The sequence below is a fragment of the Aplidium turbinatum genome, chromosome 9, assembly GCF_918807975.1.
Source record: "Aplidium turbinatum chromosome 9, kaAplTurb1.1, whole genome shotgun sequence".
NCBI lineage: Eukaryota > Metazoa > Chordata > Ascidiacea > Aplousobranchia > Polyclinidae > Aplidium > Aplidium turbinatum.
Genome location: NC_137480.1, coordinates 6,119,118 through 6,146,217, shown reverse-complemented (window position 1 = coordinate 6,146,217; position 27,100 = coordinate 6,119,118). Strand labels below are relative to the sequence as shown.

General features: G+C 37.9%; 1 protein-coding gene across 1 annotated transcript in view; it reads left to right on the top strand.

Annotated features, from left to right (window-relative positions):
* The first annotated feature begins 419 nt into the window (after positions 1-419).
* The window catches only part of LOC145777497 (bone morphogenetic protein 1-like), a 42,797-nt gene continuing 16,116 nt past the window's right edge, over positions 420-27,100 (top strand). The window contains exons 1-3 of the mRNA XM_082588879.1: positions 420-532; positions 1,062-1,203; positions 20,906-21,084. Coding sequence (XP_082445005.1) covers positions 1,137-1,203; positions 20,906-21,084 — 246 coding nt within the window. The 5' untranslated portion in view covers positions 420-532; positions 1,062-1,136. The remainder of the gene's footprint in view (positions 533-1,061; positions 1,204-20,905; positions 21,085-27,100) is intronic.

Here is a 27,100-nt window from a genome sequence, read left to right as displayed (position 1 = left end):
TACTTAGCCGTTGTTAAACAACAAATAACTTATTTTACTAACTTTTAAGATGTGTATCTACTATTTGGTTTAAATATTTTAACAAAGTTGCAGTTGAGATCAATCATTTTATTTTTAATAAAAATGGAAATTAACTTTACTGTTAGGCTTTGCAAGTAGGAGCCAATGGCAATGTATCACAGCAGTATTTCAACTTAGTATTTTTTTTCTACCAAGAGTTCATGCAAGATAGCCTATTGTAGATGTATGTTTAAAAAACGTAAAATTTAACTAATCAAATCAATTCAAATTGTCTAACGTATATTTACCGTTGAGTCTCTGATACATTCATTTGTGATATGATTTTTTCCTAGTAACTTGCAGTTTCAACATCACTGTAAACAACGAATCACAAGTTTTTGTACCACTTGGTTGGCCAGAACCATATGAACATGAATTGCTTTGTTTGTGGACTCTGACAGCTCAAGAGGGTTTCAAAATTCAACTTGTGATTTACTTTCTGAACATCAATGACGATGGAGACTCATTTACGGTAATTTTTTTATGCCATTTAAGACAAGAAAAAACAAGATAAAATAGGCGCAATGAAATAAAAACGTATAACCAAACACATTATTCGGTCTTTAACCTCAATCAGTCAGTTATTAAAATGGTCACGCTATTGCAAAAGCAATAAGGCAATGTAAAAAATAAAAGAAAATGCTGATGAAATGTCAATTGAGACATGCTAAATCCATGGAAAAAAAACTAGGCAGACACTTACTTGACCTTTCTTAATATCGACTCACGACAGCCTTTTATTAAAATGTGAAATGAAAAATGTGCTAAAATACTTGTCAAAATATAATACGTAGCATAGATCTGAAATTTGTAGCATCAATCTTGAAAGAACTAACAAAATGGTGGAAATGCAACAGCCAAATAAAATCTATCGATTGTAAATGCCTTTTACCAACCAACCTACAATATGCCTTTTACCAACAGCCCGGCACAACCTGTCGTTGACCAGATCAAAACAATAGGCTATAGCCTACTCATTTCACAATTTATTCTCTATGTAGATATATGATAAATATTTGGGTCGGATTCGCCTTGAATCATTTTCAAGCCCTCGGATATATTATGCTACTGATGTGATGAGAATGAAGTTTTACTCTACGAAAAACCTTGAAGGACAAACAAGAATAAATGCATCAGTTGCAAGTAATGATTAGGCTAGATTAGTCACAATAGCCTATTAAATATTTGATTTACTTAATAAGATTGCCATAACAAAAGCTGTATAATACGGTTATAGGTAAATTGTTCGTAAACAGTTGTTCGTAAATACAATTGTTCGTAAAGCATTTCTTCGTATACATCAATTCTTCGTATAGCTGAATTGTTCGTAAACTGGTGGTAGGTGAATTGTTCGTGAACAACTTTTCGCAACGGCAAGGTTTGTGTTGAAATTTCCGATGAGGGTGCATAATGCAAATTTTCCTGAATAACCAAGTTACGACGACATAAAAAAATAAGCACACTAAAAAAGCGCACTTTTTGTCATTGATTCGAATAGCCTACAACAATTGTCTGTGTTTAGCAATTCTTCGCTTACACTACCAATACTAATTTAACCCTATTTCCTGTGACGTATTTTGGCCAGTTGACTTGCGGAGGGGGGGGTCGGTGCGACACTATCACTTTCAGCTCGTGTAACTCAAAAACTACGCAAAATAGATCAATCAAATTTTCACATGATGCAGATAATTTATCTGACAACATAGCATCGAAAATCTTTTGCAATTTGTTCAACAGCGTAACTTGAAAAATCAAATAATTTGATGGTTGGTCATATTTTTTTATTTGACTTGAGAAATCGTTTCTTAATTACTTTATAATTGAGTGTGACGGGATAATTCCATTGTGTTGGATTTTAATCTCTTACGCGTGGACGTCGTCCACGCTTCAATGAAATCGTAATTGGCGTCTGACTTGCGTTTGCTTGTTGTTTTGCCCGAGGCATTGCAAAAATCTTTCGCTTTGTCTCAACATTTGCAGAGAATGAGACAAAATCACGGCAAAATAAACTGTTTCAAGTCATTTTTGAGCCATATGTTATAGTCTACAATCTACACATTTTCAAATGTACTGTCATCGCTTGATATTAAAACTAAATCAAGCAATGAGCTTTAGTAAACATTTTATTTGTAACAATTGTGTTCAGTTCAGTTTTCTTTTCACACTCATACTGTCCAATTTGGTTATACATGATCAAGAAACACTTTGCAGTTTACAGCACATCCCAGGGAGCTATTTATTTGTTTTTAACATTGTTTTAACGTCTAGAGACGTTGAATTGATGTAAAAGTATCTGATTTGCTTTCTAGCTAGCGGTTGATACAGAAAAGTAAGGTAGCCTATTGGTGTCACATGGTGTTTGAACCACAACCTATCCAAAGGTAGTTCCTTGCTTCGATAGGAGCTCGTTCCAACTTGGACCTTCATGCACTTCAAAAACAAAAAGTGTCTAGAACTCCTGACTGATAAACTATGTCACGATGCATTACAAAACTGATTTGTTTCCATACCTACCAACAATGATCACTTTGAATGAAATAATTTTGCAACAATTTTGATAAAGTGAAGTGATAATAATCGTTTAGTCAAATCGTATTGGTAGGCTATAGAAAAGGTCGTTTGTACATTGCCAAAGGGAACTCCCGTTCTGCGTGACAAACTCAAAGTCGTGGCATAACGATAGGAAAAATAAATACATTTAGCAAAATATCAAATCTTGCAAAAAAAATCTTTTTTAGGCTGATTGTTATTATCATACAAAAAAAATCACTAAAATTTTGACTTTTTTCTTCTGCAAAATTGAAGGTTTTTGATATTTTGAAAATGCACGTTTATGTCTAAGCGATTGAAACGGCTTTTTTATGTTGTCAACTAGATTTGCAAGATAAGGTTTTCTACATGTTTTTCTAATTTGTTGGACATGCATTTTGTGTCAAGCTATTTCTTACGCATTAGAAGATTTCTTTCTCTTCAAATTTTGAAATAACTTTTTAGATGCAGTTTACGGTTGACGGCATTACTGCAAAAGCCATCTTTTGTAATTGATACATAACCAAAAACAAAAGGCGCATCAACTACTGCTGGCTGATAGACCACGTAACAATACATCATAATGATGTTTTTCCGAACCAAAGACCCAGAAAACCAATTTTGTTGTATATTAGTTCAGACGTTGAACCAGTGACAAAAAGTGATTTGCTGATTTGAAACAAAGTGATTGCTGTTCCCTATGTGCAAACCTTTTGATAAAAGTAATCAAGTTTTGGCCACAGCTTTCTGGTCCACTGAGGCTACTCTGGTCAATCGACTCACGTTGCAAATAACTTATCGACATTATTGGGTAGGCTCACACTGAAGTTGTTTTGTGTAAAGTCTTGCTTGTGAAAAAGTCGAAGTAAAAACACAAAAATGAAGTAAGTTATATTTACAAAGTATTATATTCTTGAATCAACCACAGTTTTAAAAAAAATTAGTTTGAACAGGTTTCATGTAATAGAAACTACAATTGATATCATCGCGAAGGATCAAATAGCTGTGAAAATCACTTCGAGCAATTGTTTGTTATGATTTTCATTTTTCATCATGCAAACCAAGGTGAACCTCAATATCATATTTTTATGCCAAACGATAAAAATCGTTTTTATTTTTTTTTAGTTACTTTTAGGAGACAAGGAAAACAATCCGTATAAAAAATAATTCAATTCAACATATTTCCCTTATTTTGTCAGATATGTATTTCGTGCAACAATTTTTTAGAAAAATTGCTGAGTATGGTATCGCGTTTTAGATGCAGTCAGAGAATGCAACTTCGCGGTTGATGGCGTTATTACAAAAGCCAATCTTTTGTCACGGAAATGTATTCGAAAACAAAAAGGCTCAAAAGCGGCTGACTGATAGGTTACGTTGCGATACGTTACAAAAACAAGGCATTGATTTCAGATTCTTTCAACCAAGCAAACAACTTTGCTCCAAATGACATAAACATCCAAATTTATTGGGAAAATGATATATGCCTACACTTTTTTGAGGTAAGCTTTTGTGAAAATAAGCTTTTGAAGATCAACATTTGAAAACAAAGTTTGAAATTATTGAGTTGGTCCTAATAGTGTTTCTGCTGAGATATATCAAAACTTTTCAATCCTCGTAGAGAAAAAATAATTTTGTAATCTCTCAAGCAACTGCAAAATTACCATTTAGGTAAAGATTCATTGCTGACAATACAGTATGTGCAATGTTTGTCAAAGCACAACAATTTCGCTGCGCGTGTTTTTCCACAAAAGCAGAGCAGTTTAGATAGACGATGTCAAGTTCTTTTCAGTATCCTTCAATCTCTCGTTTTTATAAAAACGTTTTAACAACATCCATACCTATTTATGTGAATATAAGTGTACAGGTACATGCAGAAGTTTATTGGCGGGTCAAAAACTCACTCCTTGTTGCTTTCCGACAAGAAATCAACAAAAATCTTCCCACATCAGTTTGTTTGTTTTGTGAGATAGACTGAGTTTTGTCAAGAAATTTTCGTACGGCTTCTTGTTATAAGTTAGAAACAAAATGTATTGGCCATAGAAAACTATGTAAAATTACATCTTTTTCAGCATGGCTTATCGTATACTTACTCTCTGATATAATTTCAAAGAAACCCAAATGTAATTAAAAGATTAATCAAAGCAACTCAAAACTCGAGTTTGCAAACAAAAGGCGGAATCATTACGGTCGAATGCTTTACAACAAAGCCAACTCACGAGATATCTGCGTCGCAGTTCCACGCACGACGGCGCTCAGTAATCCTATTAATCCGTATAATTAGAAAACAAAAGGACTAGCTAGTAGCAGGCTAAAATATCCGAGTATGTTATGAAAATCATGTCATATCTCTAAAACTATAGACAATAGCAATCCCATTTTAAGCGGAATAAATACTTGAATAATTTTTAGGAAAAGTCAAAAAATTTCAAAGGTGTGGATTGCGTAGTTCTTTAGTGATATTGCTTTGAAAAGCGCCAAGTCCCACCCGACCCCCCCCCACAGGACAAAGGGTTAAGTAATTTCGTACAAATTGCCCACCAGCGAAGTTTAGTATAAAGTATTGTGTGCAATTCCTCGCAAGTAATCACAAATTTCATCATCTTGAACGTCTTGACGCTAAGTTTGGACGACTCTAGTTAGTCTTTCTGCACTGTCCTTGCACTTTTTCTTTGGAGGGGGTCTTGCCTGGCCACTGACATACTGTTCAATGTGAACCTCATTTAGGTTTTGATCTCGCTTGATTGCATCTTGGTGCATCTTGATTATGATCTGGGTGATTTGTAGATACCTGGAACATGAACCCTCTGTGCCATCCTTCAATGCTATTATTAGTTTTAGGAAGGCCACTGAGGACGCCATCATAGCAGTTCCACATTTGAATTGCAAACATTGGAGAACGGCGCCCTTGACAACGATCTGGGCTCTCAACCCAAGTGTCTTCAAAGTAGTCAATTACCGGCTGAGCAATACCTGGTAATACATTCCCATCAATAAGAATGTCAAAGGCCCGACTGATTTCATCAATAGGCAGAAAGGCCAAAGATGACAACATGCGCAGCCTCAGAGCAAACTCTGCATTTGACTCGTACTGCTCCTTCAGGCAACTTGATTGCGTCTTTCTCCAAATGCACTGGAAAAAAATGGAAGAAACAGCCACGGTGAGTTGAAAGCGCGTACTCACTACTTACTGCATTGACCATATCCATCTCAAAGTCAGTCATGATGGTCTCTGGAACAGCAACAGCAGGTAACAACTCCTTGTTCTTTTGCATCAGATGAATGTATGTGCCTCTCTTTGCCCCCCAGCAGGGCATACACCAGAGGCACTGAAGTGTTTTCCTTCAGTCCGTGTATTGTGTAAAGCTGTTTAAACAGTGACGGCACTGTCTTGAAGGTGCCATCAGCATACCAGTGCTTTGAACGGGCAAGGAGCTGCAGATTTCTTTCAGTGGCAAAGAGGACCATACGGTTATCTGCAAGCCCAGAAGCATAGTCCAAAAATGTTACACCAGTAAAAGTTTACTTGTACTCTACTGGAAGCACAAGTCACGTCACGGAGAGAACGTGAGATTGCTGGGCCTGTATTTTCCTTCAATCGAACTTTGGTGACTGTCCTTTTCATGCTCTGCACAGTAGGGTGGGCCGTCGGAAACAGATCGCTTAGCAACTCGAGTTTCTTAGGAGGTTTGTCGAGTAAATTGCGAAATCGAAAACCATTTTTTAATTGAACGCCAGGAAGACGGCGCACAACTGGGACCTAATCGGTAAATCACCCCATTCCAGGGATATTGACAGGGTTGCCATAACGTCCTTATTTCTAAGATTTGTCCTTATTTTGAAGAACTCTATCTTAGAAAATATTACTGTCCTTATTGCTAGGAAATGTCCTTCTTTTTGACTTGAGTCCTTATTTTGTCTTATTTTCAACAATTAGTGAATAAACTTAGTGGAATGACAGCCAAATCCCTACTACAGTAAAAGTAAACCTAGACCTGAGTTGTCTTGAGATGCACAAAGTATTTTTTTACGAACAATGAGTTGCTGGAACACATTGTTTCTGGCAAACAATATGGCATGTGATATATAATGGCTCGTATAAATGCTGAGGTTTGTTCAAAAACGTTTGTTTTACTTTGTATGAAAATTTAATTTTTCTGTTGTCCTTATTTTGGGGTTCATGTCGATGGCAACCCTAGATATTGCAGTGGCGTATATTCAGAGTTTGTGTGCCGCACACCCATCAAACATGGTTGATTCATCAATCATCATACAGTTAAACATGCAAGTAGGCTACTTAGTAGCCTATATAAATGGTGAAGGCAGGGTATACAAGTAGCCTAAGTACTTGGTAGCCTATATAAAAGGTGATGGCAGGGTATACAAGTAAGTAGGCTTCTTGGTAACCTATATAAAAGGTGAAGGTTTGGTATGCAAGTAAGTAGGCTACTTGGTGATGATGAAGGCGTATACAAGTACGATAGCCTAAGATGATGAAGGCGTATACAAGTACGGTAGCCTAAGTAGCCTACTTGGTAGCCTACATAAAAGGTGATGGCAGGGTATGCAAGTAAGTAGGCTACTTGGTAGCCTATATAAAAGGTGAAGGCATGGTATGAGCATTGCAGGTAAGGTAGATATAAAAGTGAAGGCAAGGTAATATGGACTACTCACAGTACTCAGGTATCAGATATATATTAGTGCTCAGAGAAGGCAAACAGGTAGGGTATTGGCCTACTGACTGAAGCAAGTATAATTGGGTTCTGTTTCAGTGAAAAGTTTATTCACAATAGTGGAGGGAAATTTAAAACAAAATTCGCAATTTATTACAGGTATTCAGTACAGTAATTCGTAGTGGTGGCGGTAGCCTACGTCGAATTTTACATTGATTGATTGAATACAAGTAATCAGTAGGCTACCGGTGGCAGTTTACCAATTAATTGCAGTTAATTGGTCTGCAATAGTTATAACATGGCCGCATATACTCGATCTGCTGATCCGGTGTTCGGCTTTGCCAAAGAAATGAATGAACTGGTTCTTCCCACCAGTGGTGACATTCTCCGATATTGCGCCCAAGTGAAAGAACAATACAAAATCATGAAGAAGAAGGACACCGGAGATTGCAAGAAGGAAATGGGGCTGCGCGAAATGGCGGAAGCAGTGGCGACTAAGATAACAAGCATCTACATATTCTACAATTTCGCCACAGTGGCGATCATTACGCGTGAGGGAGTGATCAAGAAGATTCTGAAGCAATGGGCCATGGTTAAGATGAAGAATAAAATCCCCACGGCGAGAAAGACGGCTGAATGGAAAGCTTCAATGAAGGCCAGTCTTTGCCTCGACACTCTTTTCGACGTCGTTGACGACAAATCGCTGCATTCACGCGAGGTTGATTTTGTTAAAGACCAACGCGGAGCACGCATTGGTTTCATTGGAAACGTCGATTGGAAGGCGGAAAAATCTGAGAAGAAGAGGGACGAGCGGAAGGAGCAATTGCTTTTGAGAGAGAAGCGAGAAAAAGAGCGGGAAGAACGCGAAGAATGTACTCAAGACTCGGATGACGACAATACAGAAGAAACTCCTAGAAGGCGCTTCCCTTCAGAGTGCTCGATCGGCAGAGAAGAAATCGAAGAAGAGCAGGAGCGATGTACTTTCGATCTTCGTACAGTTGCGCGTGAGGTGGAAAGGTATGGAATTTCGAGTAGAGCAGCAGCTGCCCTCGCCACCGCAACATTACTGGACACAAAAGATGATTTCAATCGGATGATGGTAGTGGATAAAAACAAGCTCGTTCGTGCACGAAAACGGCTTCGTTTAGAGATGAATCACTTTGCTTCAATTTCGCTCGGCACAATAGTTGAAGGCCTTTACTTTGACGGCAGAAAGGATAAAGCCCTTACATTGAATGGCATAACTGGCTATCGTCAAAAATCAATCGAAGACCACTACGTGATGCTGAAATACCCAGGAGGTGAATATATCGACCACGTTTCCATTCAAGGGCGTTCAACTGGAAACAACATTGCCAAAACGATGTTGGCTGCTCTTGAAGTCAAGGGAATTGACGTGAAAGGCATTCAGGTCGTTGGCTGCGACGGAACTGCCGTCAATACAGGTAAGCACACAGGAGCCATCACCAGCATTGAGCAACATATCGGGAGTGCGGTACAATGGTCGATTTGCCAGTTTCACCTCAACGAACTCCCGCTTCGGCATCTCTTCGGCGAGTTGGACGGGAAATCATCAGGACCGCAAACCTTCAAAGGATTTATCGGCCGTGTCGTCGCTAATGATAAGTACAAAATGGGAGAATTTGCAGTCGTCGAGTTCGAGAAGATAAAATCCAACCTGACAGAAGTCGATGAGGTGATGGATATTAGCGGCGATCAAAAGTATCTGCTCGATATCGTGTTGGTCATCGAGGGAAGTCTGCCTCCAGAAAGCATTCGATTCCGTGATCCAGGAAAACAGGGTCATGCACGATGGCTTACTCTCGCTTCAAGGATATGCCGACTTTATATCTCGGAGCCAGAACCAACAGAGGCGCTGATAGAAATGACGAAGTACATCGTTAAAGTTTACGCTCCCATGTGGTTTACTATCAAGCGAAACAATAAGATTCACTTCGCTGCTCGGTCTTTCCTTCGGTTGGTTAAGCTGACTCGCTATCTGACAGGCCAATTAAAAAAAGTCGTCGACAGTTGCCTACAGACAAACGCCTTCGCTGCGCATCCGGAGAATGTAGTGTTGGCTCTTCTGCATGACGAGTCTAAGCCAATGCGTAAGCTCGCAGTTCATCGGATCCAGAAAGCAAGGGACGATTACACGGGTGGGATACGTCGTTTCGAAATTCCCAAAATAAACTTTGAGTACACAGACTTGACAACAAACTCGTTGCTCCGGTGGAGCGAGCAGAAGCTCACTGAGCCACCAATTTTACGTGATTTCAGCATCCAACAGCTCACAGAGCTTTTCGTCGAGACCGATTTTCCTACATCGATTGACAGTTTTCCGTGCTGCACACAAGCAGTTGAGCGCGCAATCAAACTCGTCACCGAAGTGAGCGATGAAGTCATCGGCCATGACCGCAGACATGAACTCATTCTGACGCGAACTGCTGCTCGCTCACAGCGTTCACGTTTTGAGTCAAAGAAAGATTACGTTCTGTGATTGTTTTTGACTGTGTTTACGTCGTTTTGTGTATTTTTTACTTTTTTAATTACCGCACTTTTTTTTTTTTTTTTTGGAAAAAAAAAGGTTTTTATTGCATTTAGGTGATATTGATTTTTTGTGCGGCGTCTTCCCGCCGCCCGATCTAAAAAAAATTTTTAGATTAATTGTTTGTGACCTAAGCCTCCTATCTGAGCCGAGTTGCTAAGTGATTTGACAAAAAAAGTGCATTGACGGCCCACCCTACTGCACAGTGCACACTTGGCAGTTTTGCTGCCGTGGCTTGACTGAGTCCAATAATCTCTGCTGCGACTAGGTAATTTGGGGCATCACGACTGTCTTTTGCTGAAAAACGAATGTTTTCCATGCATGATTGTGCTCACCTCTGTATCGTACAATGGCTGCCATAGCAGTTGTTACTCGTGCAGGACATTTTTTTTTTGAAAATATTCACATTTCCAATAAGTAGTGTCTTGCCTTTTTGCGTGAAGTGCACTATAATCTTGATAATAAACCTGGCCAGTGGCCACCATACAAAAGTTTTGGCTTTCCTTTTTCTCAGCGTACAAACTATACAAAAATTTTGGCTTTCCTTTTTCGCTGCGCACAAACTGTAATGCCATTCTGAATTGGGGACTCTGCACTTTGTCTGCTCGTCTACAGCACGCCTTAAGCACAATTAGGACATTAGGACAATCTCTAGCATTACTCTACTCTAATTAATTGTTCGTAAACAATTTTACCTGTTTTTCGAACAATTGTTTGGGAACAATTAGTATTACGGTCAATTGCATGCACGAAGAAATGCTTTACAATGAATTGTATCACGAAGACTTAATTTTACGAACAATTGCTTACGAACAATTGTTTTACGAACAACTGTTTACGAAAAAAAAACGTTGGACACAATATAAAACATAGCTAAACATAAACATAAAGTGAGCATATAAACTCTTTACAACCCTCACAACACAATTGAAAAGTGGACAAAGAAAAATGTGAACAAGAGCTTCGCGAATCACGCTAGATGCCAATACGTCGATTGTGTACAGCGAACGCAAGATTAATCAAACACAACCAATCAGAAGAGAGAATCAGAAGTTTTACAACAGCCTACATTAACAACAATATATTCAATACTGCAAACTTTTGATCTTTGTAGTTATATCGTATTCTTCTAAATTGCTGTTTTTGAAAACACGTACTTCAATGTTTAAATGTTTTTTTTTTCAGGTTTTACATGTAAGTGCACAAGTGACAATGCTCTGGTGGTTATCTCAGAAGTCAAAATAATCTCATATGACTGACTTGGCCCAATCAAGTCTGTACTTTTGTTGTGTATATTACTTTTGTTGTGTAAAGTTGGTGTATATTATTAAGATTTTAATTAAACTTGGCGATGACACCAGCATGCTCAGTATCTACATTCAAAACCTATGCTATCTAAGCTTATGGGCTCAAGGGCTCAAGGGGATATGAAGAGGTAGGACCTTTCACTGACTGATGCGCAATACAAAGCCTCTCGTCTGTTACTGGTCTTTACAATCCAGACGAAAAGACATGGTGAAAGGAACTTCAGTCTCTGTTTGTGTAGCAAGACCGTCCAAGCTAAACCTGCTCGAAGAGAGCCTGCTATGCTAACCTGGGCTGATCTATAGCAGCCAACTCAAAAAAATTGGAAAAATCGCTGGCAGCAGGGCGATGGATTTCTTGTCTCACTGGAAGTGCTCCAAGATGAGTTCAACGATGAGGTTACAATAAGATTACTTCACAGTGTAGATTAAACTACCACTGGTTTTTTAGTGGTTTTTTAAGTGCGTTTCGGAGGGTTTGGGAGCGCCGAAAAAACCCGAACCCTGCCGGCTGCAAAACTGCCAACTACGGAAAGACGACATGTGCAACACCAAGAACTGTGTCTATAAGATTACATGCAAAAAATGCAGGGAAAGCTACATAGGCAGCACGATCCGCCCACTCCACTCCCGCCTCAAAGAACATCTCAGCTCGGATAAAAGTTCGGTATTTGACCACCAACAACAATGCCACGCAGACTTTGAATTTAAAATTATTGCAAGAGAAAATGACGCGGTACAATTACGTTTCAAAGAGGCCATATTCAAAAGCAGACAAAATCCTAAAATCAACAACCGCGCCGAAAGGGAAGAACTACGTCACCTAATCTACTAATCAACTGATTCAACAAAACTTCACAGCAATAACGCCTAACAGCACAGAAACTCAACAGCCGGCAGCCTCAAGCTAAACCAAAGAGCCACTTTAAAGAACCACTCATTGACTTCAACACCATTCGTCATAGCACATGACTAGGGAACTGTGTTCCGAAAGCTAGTGTAATTTGATATTGCCAAAAAGAACCCGCAGCATCAGGCTATAACAGATCGTTTGAATCTACACTGTGAAGTAAGCAACGATCATGCTGCTAAAAGCGAAACTCATTCAACTACATTACAATAAGATGTTTAGCGGAAGATCCCGACACGCGGACAACGACAAAGATCGAAGATTTCAGTTATCGAGATACTGCGATGGTGAAAAGAACTTTAGAGGCTCTATCACCATAATTTCATACTTCCAAACTATTTCCTATTATGAACAAGCTAAAAACGAAAAAAAAGTTCAGTTGGTCAGATAGTAGGCCCCCAAAGCTGTCGGCCAGCTCTGTTAAAGCGACTGGGGAGGAGATCCACACTGGTGAAATTAGTTTACATGGTAATGCAGAGCATGCCATTCATGATGTGTCTATATTAGATCCTTCCGGAAGTTTAGTCACGGAAGATGTAACTGATGAACGTGTGAGACTACGAAAAGATTTAATGTTTGGAACATGGAACGTAAGGAGCTTAATACAACCTGGAAAATTAAAAATAGTTACTGATAAAATGAAACAACAAAAAATAAAAATACTTGGGCTCAGTAAAACAAGATTGAAAGGGAAAGGTACTTTCAGAACCACTGATAATAATTTGCTTATATACTCTGGGAAGGAGGATGGAGACGGATACTGTCGCAATGTTGGTGGTTTGTTGGAAAATAATACATCGAACAGTCTTATGAGATATCTCCTGGTAAACGACAGAGTTTTAATGTTAAGAATCAAAGCAAAGCCTTTCAACATCACAATTATATTAATGTATGCACCAACTACATCAGCAGAAATTTCTGTTATTGAAGAATTTTATGATTCATTACAAGACACAATGGACAAAATTCCAAAAAGAGATATTTTAGTAGTTATGGGAGACACAAATTCAAAAATAGGAAAAGTTAATTGTGCATCAAGTACATATGGAATCTATGGACTTGGTCAACAGAATGCTCAAGGAGAACAACTAATAGAGTGTTGTGAAAACGACAAGCTTGTAGTAACAAATACAACATTTGCGCAGCATCTTCGACGACTGTATACCTGTACACTGAGTGTACAGCGTACATCACATGATGGAAAAAAACGAAATCAAATTGATTACATCATCATCTCACAAAAATGGAGAAGCAGCATTAAAAATGTAAAAAATTAACCTGAAGTTGACTGTGGCACCGACCACTAGCTGAAGGAACATTAACCCTTTGAAGGTTGGGGGAGGGCTGTCAGTTCAACTTTTTTGTATCAACAGTTGTATCTCTAAAACCACTGAGGCTGCGACTATGAGACTTCTTGACTTTTCCTAACTTTTATTCACCTCTATTGAGCTGAAATTTTGAGCGAATAAAGGTTATAAATTGAAAGATATAAGGCATTTCTCAGCACATCTTCTGAAATATTTCATATTCTATTGATCAAAATTTTCCCACCAGCTGGATGAAAGTAATTAATTTGGCCTCGTTAATCAAATGATTCGTTAATCAAATGATTCAAGTTGAGATTATGTAAAAAAAATTTAATCACAACATTGCAATGCATGTTTTTCATTACTCTACCAAAAAATACTAAATAACCCAAACGTCATAAGTCACCTCAACACTTCAACGTATATGAGCAGTTCTAAATGTCACATAGTTTTAATTTTCGGATATGCTCAGCGTGAATAATTTTACAAAGTGAATCCCAAGTTTTGAAACTGTGCTTTAAAAAATAACAGAGATATCACTCCTAAAGCATAAGAAGAATCGACAGCCCCCCCCCCCCAAACTGAGCAAGACTCCAGAGAGCCCAACCTTCTAAGGGTTAATGCTTTGGCTACAAAAATTACGCACCCTTTGCCCCCACTTTAATTCGACTATGACAATATGACGGAAGATTATTCCATTGAAACAAGTAACTGATTTGAGGTGTTATTAGGTATAGACGAGAAAGCATCACCTCAAGAGCTCTGGAATCACACAAAGCAAACAATCGTAAAATCAGCCAAGAGCACAATACCCATAAAAAGCAGGAAACAAAAAAATTGGATCAAAGAAAAGACATAGATGAAAATAACACAACGGAAAAAATGTAAAAGCAAAAATTTTCCAGTCAGAACAGGCCAAACAAGAGTACATTCAGCTCAAAAAAGAGGTACAAAAGACGATAAGGAAAGACAAACAAGACAATATAGAACAACAGTGTTGTACACTATCAAAAAACATTCATCAAATATTTCATGTCGCGATTTATACCAAGCAGTAAGAAGCATAACCAACAAGTTTAAACCAAAGCTAGATAACATAAAAAGTAAAGATGGTGAAATTTTGTGGCAGAAAGATGAGGTAAAAAGAGATGGAGAAAATATTGCGAAGAACTATACAAAAATAAAGATCCTATCGATAATGTACACACCAGTTCAAATATACAATGTAAAGATGAAAACGATACAGAACCACGACCACTGCTTAGTGATGTAGCCTACAAAATGCTCTAACAACTATTAAAAACAAAAAAGTCGTGGATTTGATGATATACCCATGGAACTGTTGAAAGATATTGGGGAAAACGCAATGAAAATTACTCATAAGCTCTGTATCAAAATATTGGAAACCAACATTTGGCCGGATGATTGGGTAATAGGGTGGAGTGAAAATAACTTTTTTTGCGAAATTAAAAAACATAGCCCCCTAAAAAGTTGCTTTTGTTCATGAAAAACACATTTGTGAAAAAAAAAAAATGTCTTGATGAAGCTCAATCCACAAATCAAAGATGGCCGCCAACTTTGCTTGAAAATACAGTAAATTCACCATAACTTTGCCAATACTTGCCCAATTTTCATCATATTTCAACAAGCTTTCCTCGTTCATGTCATAAAACACTAGAAATACATACGATGACAGCGTGAGCAAATTATGACGTCACCAAATCCAATATGGCCGCCAAATTCAGTTTTTCACGGTAGGCACTTTTACATCACCCACTCGTCGAAGAGCGTCTGCTTTTCAATGTGAAATTGCTTTGTGTTTTGTTTAGTCACAATTTTCCTTATAAACTCCATTGATTGCAGTCATTAAGATCCTTCTTGCACTCAGTTCAGTTGCAGAAGAAAAAATAGTATTAGCAGAGGGTGGGAATCGAACCCACGAAATCGAAATTACTACTCCTCTGCCCTAACCATTAGGCAACGGTGGTTGTGGCAAAGCAGTCAGTTAAATTTCTTTGTATCAAAATTTTTCGATCAGAATATCACGTGTCGAGTCACATGACTGAAATCAGCTGAATCGTGAGTGAACATGTCAGGCATGATTGCGTACCTCTTCGACGAGTAGGTAATGTTAAAGTGCCTACCGTTTTTCACATTTCCTATCCATGTTACACACTTCTTTTTTGATTTTCTCCAACGTTTGACAGTTATATGGTTATGCTGTCTTCTGTCGTGGGTACGATTGTTCCCCTTGATAATAGTAAATACAGATGGAAGCTTTATTTAGTATAGTATTCATCTAGAAATTAAAAATACCTTCAATAATTGCAACAGAGTAGGATAGGACGTTTAGCCGTTAAGCGCGTAGAATTAACGTTTCCAGTTTACGCCACGTGGAGGCAGTCCTACATGTGAACTTTTAGGGGACAAATCGGGGATAGAATACGTTCGTCGCCCAAAGGCATTCTGGGAAGTCCAAGGGATATGAATTTCACCCCAGAATGACCTGTTCAAGGTAACCTTCACTGAAATTCTAAACTTTGAAATCAGCCTTGCTGTCAAACTTTGGCATTTTGCACCTGCTCTCTAATCGAGCCCTGATGAAACCATCTCTGTTATCTTCTCCACAAACGGAGCCTGAAGCCTCTGTCACAAGCTTAACATGGCGTTCCACAGCCTGGTTATGACAAGGGAAACTTTCAACTGTGAGAGGACTCATCGTGAATGGATTTGTTTTGATTATAGTAATCAAATCTTCATTGCTAAGGTTCTTGGTGTGGGGAGGTTCAGTGATATCTTCGGTCTGCCAGTCAATTATTTCTATATAATTCCTAGCGTGAGGGTTCAAGGTTGGCACTCTAAAACCTCGCACTGTACTGCTGCTCTTGCGTTCTCTGGACTTCAGTATTCGCCTGAGAGCCAGTTCTCTGATACTGATGTTGTCGTCTGCCAATATTGCCAGCAGAACGTTTTCAGGGTGCGCAAAAAATACACTTCTCTGGATAGCATTCATAACAACTGCCTTAAGCTCATCCTCAAGATACCTGGCCTTGTCTACCATATTGTAGATATGTTTTGCTCCATCTGTACACAAAGATGCCTTTTTAATAGAGAACCACATCGGTGCATACACTTTCAAAATAAAGGTGACAACAGTCTTCAATTCTGATCTGATCGATTTAATTCGATTTACATCTGATCTGATCGATTTAATTCGAAGCCTGTATACTGCTCAAAAAGCAGCAGCAAGAACCGGAAATGAACTCAGCGAGTGGTTTTCCATTGGAAAAAGTGTCAGACAGGGATGCATATTGTCACTATATTTTCTCAATCTGTATACTGAACACATAATGAGAAAAGCTGTGGACCATTTTGACGGCTCTGTGAAAATTGGAGGAAAAATGGTACCAACTTTCGATATGCCGACTACATAGTTTTGGTCGGTGGAAGTGTAACAGAACTGCAAGGACTTTTGAATAGGGTCAAGTCAAGAAATGAAGAATATGGTTTGCAATTACACCCCACAAAAACAAAAGTGATGGCCATAAGCAAAACAAATGACATTTGTCGAAGCTTATACATTGGTGGAAATGCTGTTGAAAATATGCGTAGCTTCTGCTATCTTGGCAGTGTCATAACAGTCACTTACGATGATAGTACGGAAATTAGAAGGCGAATTGCAATGGCAAAAACAGCTGTGACATCACAAACAACGGTGTGAAAACAGAGGTCATTGGTAACAACACAAAGTTAAGATTACTGCAAATTCTCGTTTTTCCAATTGCCACGTATGGATGAGAGATTTGGACATGCAAAAAACATGACTTTAAAAAGTTAAGAAGTTTTGAAATGTGGTGCTACCTGAGGCTGTTACGCATCAGCTAAATGGAAAGAAAAACAAATGAATTTGTTGCCCAACAAATAGACGATGACTGGAGTATGGTTAAAAATATTAACCTCAGAAGATTAAGATAATTTGGACATATAGCAAGAAGGAAAATTTAAAGTTGACTGGGATGGTGCAAGGCAAACGAACAAAGGGACGACAAAAAATTAAATATTTTGACAATATCAAGCAAATCACGGGAATAAAAAGTAAGCCAGAAGTACTAGCAAAAACAGCAAAATGGAGGGAGTTCACATGGGAGGCCACAGCTGATCAAATATGATTAATCTGTAAAAAAGAAAAAGATGCTATCTAAGATTACACTGGTTAACAATTTTTCAAAATATGTTTGCTTCTGACATTACAAACAATAAATTGCTATGTATTTTTGGACGATGAATCCAAAAATGTTGGTTGAAATACCCGATTAGCTCTAGTTTAACCCTACAGTATCTGTAGCGACACGGGGCTTTATGAGGACGCCCCACTCTATTAGTAAAATGTTTTACAGAAGGAAATATGCTAGAAATGTGAAATTTCTTGACATTTAGTTTTTATCCTTTGAGAATTTTCTAAACCTAAACTCGTCATTTTTCTACCTTCCTGCCCTTCACAATAAGCACATCGTCTCAGGTGGCTAGACATTTTCGTGCAATGCTAGTTCTATACATGTTAAAGTTAATGCAATATAAATGTTAGTGCAATTACTTTAAAATGTAAAAATGCCTAAAAATGGCTTATATTTATGAGCAAAAGTATTTTTTTATTTAGTTTAGCATTACTTTATGTCGTAATTCAAAAATTTCAATTTTGAAGCTATTTTTGGGAAACTAGAATAAAAACCGACTTTTGGACGTTTTTTCATTTCAAACATTTTATTTCAAGAAATTTGTTGGGTAAAAATTTAATTTCTATACACCCAAAACACATGGCTATTATCCTGTAAAATATTTTGGCTTTGTAATTTTCAAAGCTCCCGTTATTAGCGATTAATTAGTAAGAGGCTAAGATAGCCCGTGACGTGCTTTCCGCGTACGAAAACAGCTCGTATTAAGATAGGGTTAAGATACGCAACATCATTTTTCCATGGAGATTTATATACATGTAGCAAGCCTTGATGCACTTTATTGAACACAACAGTAACAATTTGAAACTATAAGCTCATTGTTGCATGCGTTTCGATTTCAAAATAGCGATATCACTGATCACTTTCCTGTAGCTGCGAACTTCCTTTAGACAACTACTCCAAGTCTGCTGAAGACACTCCCATTCGGATACGCAGTATGAAGAATTTTAATAAAAACCAGTTTGTAAATGATGTTGCCAAAATTATTAATAACAGCATGATATTCAATGTGACACCACAAGAGAAAGTAATAACCTTGGAACAGAATATTAATGATAAAACGAACAAGCATATGCCATTTCTTAAACACAGTAAAAAAGAGAGCCGATTATATTTGAGGCCATGTTTGTCAAGGGGTATTCAATCCTCTATCTAAACGAGGGATAAAATGTTCAAGCAACTATGTCAAACTAACTTTAAGAATAAAGATTTATACACCAAGTACAAAAATATAGAAATCTGCTTACTCATGTAAAAGAGAAATATGTCTAATTAACCAAATATGAACTTCGGTAGAGAGTTTGTCTTGTTGAACCATAGGCATACGAAGCCGAGCAACGTGATCAAGTTTAGCATCTTCAAGTTTATTACATTTACATAAACATAAAACTACGCAACAAATTAAGTATCGAACGTTTTCGACATCACAAGATGTCCTCTTCAGGAATAATATACATACAAATTAACTACATCTGAAAAAAATACAATGGTTAACTAAATCTATAAACAGAAATTTTTTTCTGTTTATAGATTTAGTTAACCATGGTATTTTTTTCAGATGTAGTTAATTTGTATGTATATTATTCCTGAAGAGGACATCTTGTGATGTCGAAAACGTTCGATACTTAATTTGTTGCGTAGTTTTATGTTTATGTAAATGTAATAAACTTGAAGATGCTAAACTTGATCACGTTGCTCGGCTTCGTATGCCTATGGTTCAAATATGAACTAAATATGAACCCAACAACTTCACAAAAACAAACTAATACAGACACACATATTGTAATTAGGTAACGGACTATCAAAACAAGGACTATTTACAGATTTTATACAGAAATAAAGTGTTCGCAGCAACGATATTAAGTAGCTTATAGATTGCAGAACAAATACACAATATGTCAGCTCATTATCAAGATAAAATTGTTAAAAAAGCTTTGTTTTCTACAGTAAATGAATTTTCTGCACATTTCGTTCTAAATTTAGCCAAGATTGACTCGAATTCTTTGCAGAAGCAAATTGGCTGTTGACCAGTGAATATCTAATTCTATGAAGTAGCCTATCATGTATTATGACGTGTATTATGAAGGTAGAAGCCAGACAAAAAAAGCGCGAAAGAAAAAAAAAAGGCCAGACAAAACGTAATCCAAAGTCCCCAGCGGCGGAACAGGCCGATGAAGACAGCCAAGCTCAACGACTGTGAAGGCGGATGAAGGCTGAAGCATGCCACTAGCTCCAATCGTCTTGGCTTGCCTTGACATGTGATAAAGCTGATGGCTTTGTCAAGTTTTTGTGTGCTTGATGAGTGTGCGCCATCAAGTCCACGCTAATCAACTCACGCACAGGCGTCTTCGCAGGACACTCAAACTAACGGCGATCGATAATGCATAACAGGAACAGGCAAATGAAAGCTGGAAGTTTCTAATGCGGACCCGACACGTTAGTGGTGGTAACTGGATTCAGTCGCTCTATCTTTTGGAAGAAGTAGGAAAGATCTTCGGCAGCAGTTATCACAACTGAGCAGCCCATAATCATTATGACATGAGGAATGAACAAATATCTGAATGCTGTTGGTCACAGCGGTAAACCATAATCTCTTCGTGGGAAAATGTAACATAAGATTTCCAGATCCGTTCGTCTGTAGCCTATGCAATGACCGAAAGAAACACTCTTCTGGAAACGTCTATTCAAGAATTGTATTTCTGTAAAAATAGCCTCAAAGCTGTCGAAATTAGGACGCAACACCGTACGCCTCTAAAAACTTGTCACTGCGATACAAACTACTTAGATAAAAGACGGAAATTTCGTCCAGCTGGCAGCACTAAGAAAAACAGTTAAATATGCGACTAACTTTCAAGCAACAATTTTACGAATGACGAGAATAATTTGCAATATCTCAAACGCACATAAGCAGCTATGTGACGTAATAATGATAAGCAATTCAAGCACCTGTTAGTGTTCAAGCCTGGCTAACACCTGTTCAAGTTCGGCCTACACCTGTTCAAGCCTGGCCTACAGCTGTTTCGTAATTAAAGATTCAACGATGATGCAATGCTATGCTGCAGCTGTAGTGCTTTACAAGTCTTGCAATCGATAATGCAATCTGCTCATTTTTTTAGAAATTTCCATGACGTAACACGCTAAGATTCAGTAGACCTGAACGGTTTTATATGACGTTTGATATGAAAATTGTCCGTAACAGCTGTATCAATAACTTTGTTTATAAACAGGTTTGTGTATGTCACTGCCATATTTCTATTGGTCTGTTTATCACAATCGAAGCTAAGAAGGTCAACGAGAACTGATTTGCTGATATTCAGTCAATTATTGTTGTTATCTTTCTTTCAGCAATGTGTGGGTTCAATGCAACTGCAAGTGATGAGGCTCAACTTTTAACGTCTCCTGGATGGCCACTTCAATATCCACCCGATCACGAATGTCAGTGGATTTTAAAAGCCTCAAACGAGTTTCAAGTCAAATTAACAATTCAGTCATTCGAAACGGAAGCAGTATACGATATTTTGGAGGTAACAATGCCATCAATATACTGAACTATACATGTAAGGGAGTATTAGGTTTTTGGCGATGTGCAAATGAAAACTTGCGCAAATATAACCAACTGTTGCCTCATAAAGTTTGTGACTTATTTTACATTACTTAGAACAATAGTTTCGTGTGGCATTTTCACACTTGAAGTTCGTTGTCTTTTAGCCAGTTTTTAAAAGTATATTTCAGTCTTGGTAAACTGTATTGAAACCACGCGGAAGTGCAGTCCATGGACAGTCTAAAATAAGAAGTCCACTGTATAAATGTGCTTTGTCAAATACATTACCTCATAAGTTACAACTCTTAGGCTACTTTACACTGTCAAAAAAGATAGGCTACTGTAAATGCTGCAAATGAATAAACAAGATGGAAGTATTACAGCTCCATCTGCAACAATGATTTTGTCTACGAGAAATTCGAAAATGACAACCATCTTGCTCTCAGACGATGGGATACCTTGCTTCAAAAGGCCCAAACATTTCCATGTTTGCCAAAATCACACATTTTTGACCTGTAAAGCCATGATCCTGTCAATGGAAGTCTTCATTTCAACTGAAAACACTTTCATTTAATGCTTTACTGATAGCCAGCAAGTGAAAATCAACTTTTAAATATTTTGTATCATTTTGGAAAGTGTTGTTGGGGGTTAAGAAGATTAACCAGCAGCATAAGCGCCACTAGTGGTGAAAAGACATTTTGCTTATTTCGGGCAAACTATGCACATCTTTTGATATTTTTCAATGGGTCCAGTCTGTCAGAAAGAGTTTTCGGATTTATTTTGACGATTATGTCAAGGTGACGTCATAAAGACTAAGGTCAAGAGACTAAATTTCCTGCATGAAAATAAAGCTCGGAAAATAACTTACAGTTGAACATCAGTAAAATGCATTACAAAAATTATGGTATGCAATGCTACACAATGTTACTGCTTCAACAATGTTACTGCAGTTAACTGCTTTACTTGTCCGCTTTGTAACCAGATGCATGGTAACATGATTGAAGATAGCCCCATTGATTTTTTTTTGTGAGAGAGGATAGACACAGACATTCGATGATAACAGTCGAGATGACTATGCTACAGAATGCAGACGTAGGCAAGTCAGGTGAGAATAACCAGCTAGCTACAGCAAATTTAAATCAGGAAAAAAGTTTTTAAGGCGTGCTCAGGTTTAGAATTGCAAAAAAAATTTTCAGAAGAAAAGTTTTCAACGTAGTGGAAATTCGTTAAGTCTGTTTGAGTTTTTTTTACTTACTTTTTAACCCAAACATCAAACCTATACTCATGCGGCTCAGGTCAACGAGTTTAAATACGAAAGAATTGTGTTGGTGCCGGCAGAAAGCTAGAGCTGGCTTGATGCAGGCACTTTCATATCGTTCTTTATGAAAGATGGCTTTCTTTCTAAGTATGTGATCGCCTTGTATCCAATGCCAGGCGAATGATCACTGGATCTAATAAATGAGTTTGTAAGGAAAACTGGAGTAAAGTTTATCAGATGACCAAAAGTAGACATAAGCAGCACCCCACTCTCTGCAACAAGTTTCTGCATGTATACTTGCAGAACACTCACTTCGACAACATTTCCAAAAAAATGCAGATGTTTGGTGAATGGATTTCCATCACCAAGCCTGGGCAAGAAAATTTGCCACTCTGCCAGATATGCATATTGCATAGTCCGCGGCCACCTGACATGAAAGTACCCAACCAACACGCGACAAACCCAGACCGATCCGCCTAGGGAAAAAGCGTCCAGAACGACTAGAATATGAGCGCTGAAGAGGACATCGAAACGCTCTCAAGACGAGAGCAATGAACGCTTCTGTCACAATGCCAAGGCCCGATTTCTTGAAAATAATCCACACGCCAACCCATAGCCACGCCTTCCACCACTTAACCGTACCTGTTACTGGCGTAGACCCTATGGTCTGGCCCTCTGCTAATTCAGCAATTTCACATAGAAGCAGTGACGCTAAAAACCTGCGATTTCTTGACTTTTAATTTTTTTTTCTTGCCCCAACTTTTAATCCCGATTATGTTGGTATCGGATAATTGTGAAGTTCATAATAAACCTTTTGTCACAGCCAGTTATAAAATGCAAGAAATTTGCTGATATTCAATAGCTTGATCGACAGTTTACTATTAGCATGCGGTTTCATTTTGTGTTTGTCAGCGGCGCTAAAATTCCATCCTGCACCCAGGCAGCAAAATCCGTCATTTTTACATAGATTTAATGTCGATTTAGCTGTCTGGGTAGGGAGTCGCGATCTGACGCGATATGACTCATTCTTTGCTAGCAGACAATAATTAGGAAGGTAATTTATTATTTGCGCAAATTGCTTTGTAGCGCAAAAAGTGCATGGAATACTGTTTGCACAAAAACGGAAAAAAATTTGATGAAATTCTGTGTTCAACGCAAGAAGACTTTCAAAATAAAATGTGAACTGAGAAATTTGACCAAGAAATGGCGAAAATAGGTCAAAAACTGAGTTTTTATCACCTTTTCTACCTAAAATACACAATCACGAATATATTTTGCAATATAAATTAATTGAAGTGATAGATAAGGCTTTTGACCAATGGCATACTTTTTCCCGTTGTTATTTGATATAAGCCGACGGAGTAATTAGCAATAAGAGAGACGTAGACCTTATGGTTTCGGCCAGTAACTCTTGCCTCCAAAAGGAAGCAGTAACAGATACGGTTAAAACAGGATAGCACAGGATTCACGCGAGTCGTCTCTTACCAGACAAATGATTACCCGCTCTGCTTTTTGGGCATCAGGCTTTCACAGGCCTGGTTGGGGAGCTGTACAGTGTACAATTAAAGCTCCAGAACAAGAGTTCACCGAAGCTTGCAAAACTCACCACAACCAATGATGGCTTTACCAATGTGGGCCGCTCAGGAAAGCACAACATAAAATCCCACAAGCAAAGCAGCCTGATTTCAGCTGTCGAATTGTTGAAAAGACACTTCTCCAACATACAGGATGCTTTGACGTCGTCTCCAAATGGGCCCTCATCGATCAAGAGATTATCGGTTTCACAACAGGCATCTCCTAAGGCGACGACCAACGGCAACGACGTATCCCACCATGCCAGCTCCAAGGATGCGTGGGTCTCAGCTGACAAAGACCGCCAGTCAACTGACTTGGAGTCCGCTTCTTTGAGATTCCCCGCGGGCTGGAATCACTCACTCACTGGCTCGTTCGGTTGGTGAGTTCACGTATAGCGACGATGACCAACCACTCCTCCAGACGGCCTAGACCAGTGGTTGTCAACCTTTTTCTTACGTGGCCTATTGGCTATTTTCATTGCCATAAAATTTTTGTGTCCCAATAAATTTTTATGAAAAAAAAAAGTATAAAATAGGTTTAGTTAAAACAAAAAACAGCAGAACATATTTCAAGATAGATTGTTTATTCAACCGTGCATTAGTGAGATGCTTGTTGCTGAACAGTATCGACCAACACATTAATGTTTGGTGGGGTTGAAGAGAGCGCACAACGTATACCATCTTCCACATTTAAACGGTTTCGAGCCCTTGTTTTCATCTGAATCAAAGTGGAAAAGCCTGCTTCACACAAGTACGTACTGCTGAAAGGCAACAGCTCTTTGATGCATTCTTTACTGATACGTGGGTACAAAACACATACCTTTGCCCAAAACTCACAGATCGATAAAGTCTCAAACATGTCTTTACAGGCAGAGTCGTTTCTCAAGTCAATGAGCTCCTGAGAATCATCAGCAACTTTTTCTATTGGTATTGCAAAAGGCTTTCTTACCAGCTCCAAATCTAAAGCAGGTATTTTGGGGAAGTAGGTCAAAAATTCTTTCCGAAGATTGACAAGAAGTTGCAATATTTCAGACGATAGATTCATGTCCATGTTGCCTTCAATCACAGATGAAAGGGTCTCAAACATTGCAAAATCTCCTTTCTCAGCTTTTCGTTTCCAGTTTTCAAGCTTTTGCACAAACGCATTTAAGGCGTCGATAAAATCACGTACTGTTGTATCTCTTCCTTGTAGCTTGAGATTTAAGCGGTTAAATTGTTCAAAAATATCAACTAAATAAGCATTAAGCAAGTTTAGATATGAAGGTAATATCACCAAAGCAAGATTTCAATTCGTTCTTTCCATACCTGTTTAGAAATTCTTTCAATTCTTCCCGTTGTTCAAAAACTCTTACCAAAACATTACTCTTGGACAGCCAACGGACCCGAGTATAATAAAGTAAATTCAAAAGTTTAGCATTCATCTCAGAGCATAATTTTCTGAATAGGCGTGTGTTTAATGCTCCATTCTCAACAAAGTTTACCGCCTTGATAACTGTGTTCAGACAACATCTTGAAGAGATTCTGAAAGCTTAGGCTTGTCTGTGTATCATGCAATGCATTGAGACGGCATTAGGTGAACGAATACGAACTAATGTTTGTAAGCCACTTCTGGCTCCTAACATGGCAGGAGCACCGTCAGTGCATATACCACAAACATATTTCCACTCAAGTCCTTCTTGATTAAAAAACACTTCCAACTTTTCCATCACATCAACAGCTCTCGTATTGGCCACTAATGCAGAGCAAAGCAGCAAGTTGCTTTTTATGTTCTTTTCTGACATATATCTACAATGCACCAAGAGCTGGGAGCAAGAGGCAACGTCGGTAGTTTCATCAAGTTGAATTGAGAACAATCCGAATTGAGAATTTTTTATTTCTGTATTTACCTGGTCTTTTATATTGTCGGACAAATCAGCAATTTTACGCTGTACAGTATCGTTTGAAAGAGGAATTTGCAGCAATTTTATTTTGCTTTCTTCACCAAGTACAATTCTAGCCATTTCTGCATCGCATGGTTTAATGAGAGTCCCGCCAATTGTGTACGGTTTGCATTGCTTTGCGATCATAAAACTGACTACATAAGATGCTTTAACAATGCTTTTGGAATTCTTCTTTTGAATCCAAGCTCTGACGTTTAAAACTACCTTCCTTTAGTTTAAAAAAGTTCTCATCTTTATTCTTGTAATTTGGATGAACTTTTTCCAGGTGAAGTTTCAGTTTTGATGGCCTCAATGAATGACGACCAAGAACTTTATAACATAAAACACATTGCCTTCTTCTTCTCTCTTGTCAAAAATTGATGTAAATCCATACTTAATGTAATTTTCATTAAACTTTCATTTTGACATTTTAACTAAGTCGTAGTTTCTGAACCTAAATTTAAACTCTTTAACAACAACTGAACCAAACAGCACACGCACCTGCAGAAGTTATCTGGCAAAGTTGTCAGGTGGAGTTCGAAAAAAAAAAGCCAAACCAACGCTAAAAATCTGCCAAACAGCTAAAAATAAAACTGCCAAATTTAAGCTGATCGACACGTTTAATGTTATACATCATTTAGCCTTCTTAGGTATTGAAATACGGCTGGTTGTAAAAGCAGCATACAGCAAAAAGTTCACTTCTTAACATAATTTTCTGAAAAAATGTCAACTATAGATGCAAAACGGATAGTTTTATAATAAATGTCAGTAAAATTTAAGAAGAATGTGATTAGTAAAACCATTTATCTCTTTTTTCCAAATAATAAAAAGCAAAAAAAAATGTCAATCAATGGCATAACTGCCACACAATAGTTTTCCAGCTAACTTATCATGAAAAATGCCAAAAAATTGTAACTTGCTGCCAAACCATTTTTTTCCTGCCAAACCACCTAAAAACAGGCCAAATTTCTGAAATTTGGCAGTAAAACTGACAACCTTGTAGAAACTCAACGTTGATGTAACACTAGTGTTGCCATCTAGGTTTTATAAAAATAAACTAGATAAAGCTAAAAAAAGACCAGAATAAACCAAATTAAAGCAGAAATAAACTAAAAAATAAACCAACATACAATGCTGATGACAAATCGCATTACGACACATGAAGCTAAACAAAAAAACAGAATAAGCCAAACTAAAGCAGAAATAAACTAAAAAATTTGTTCGAGTGAAATCATCACTGCAACCAAC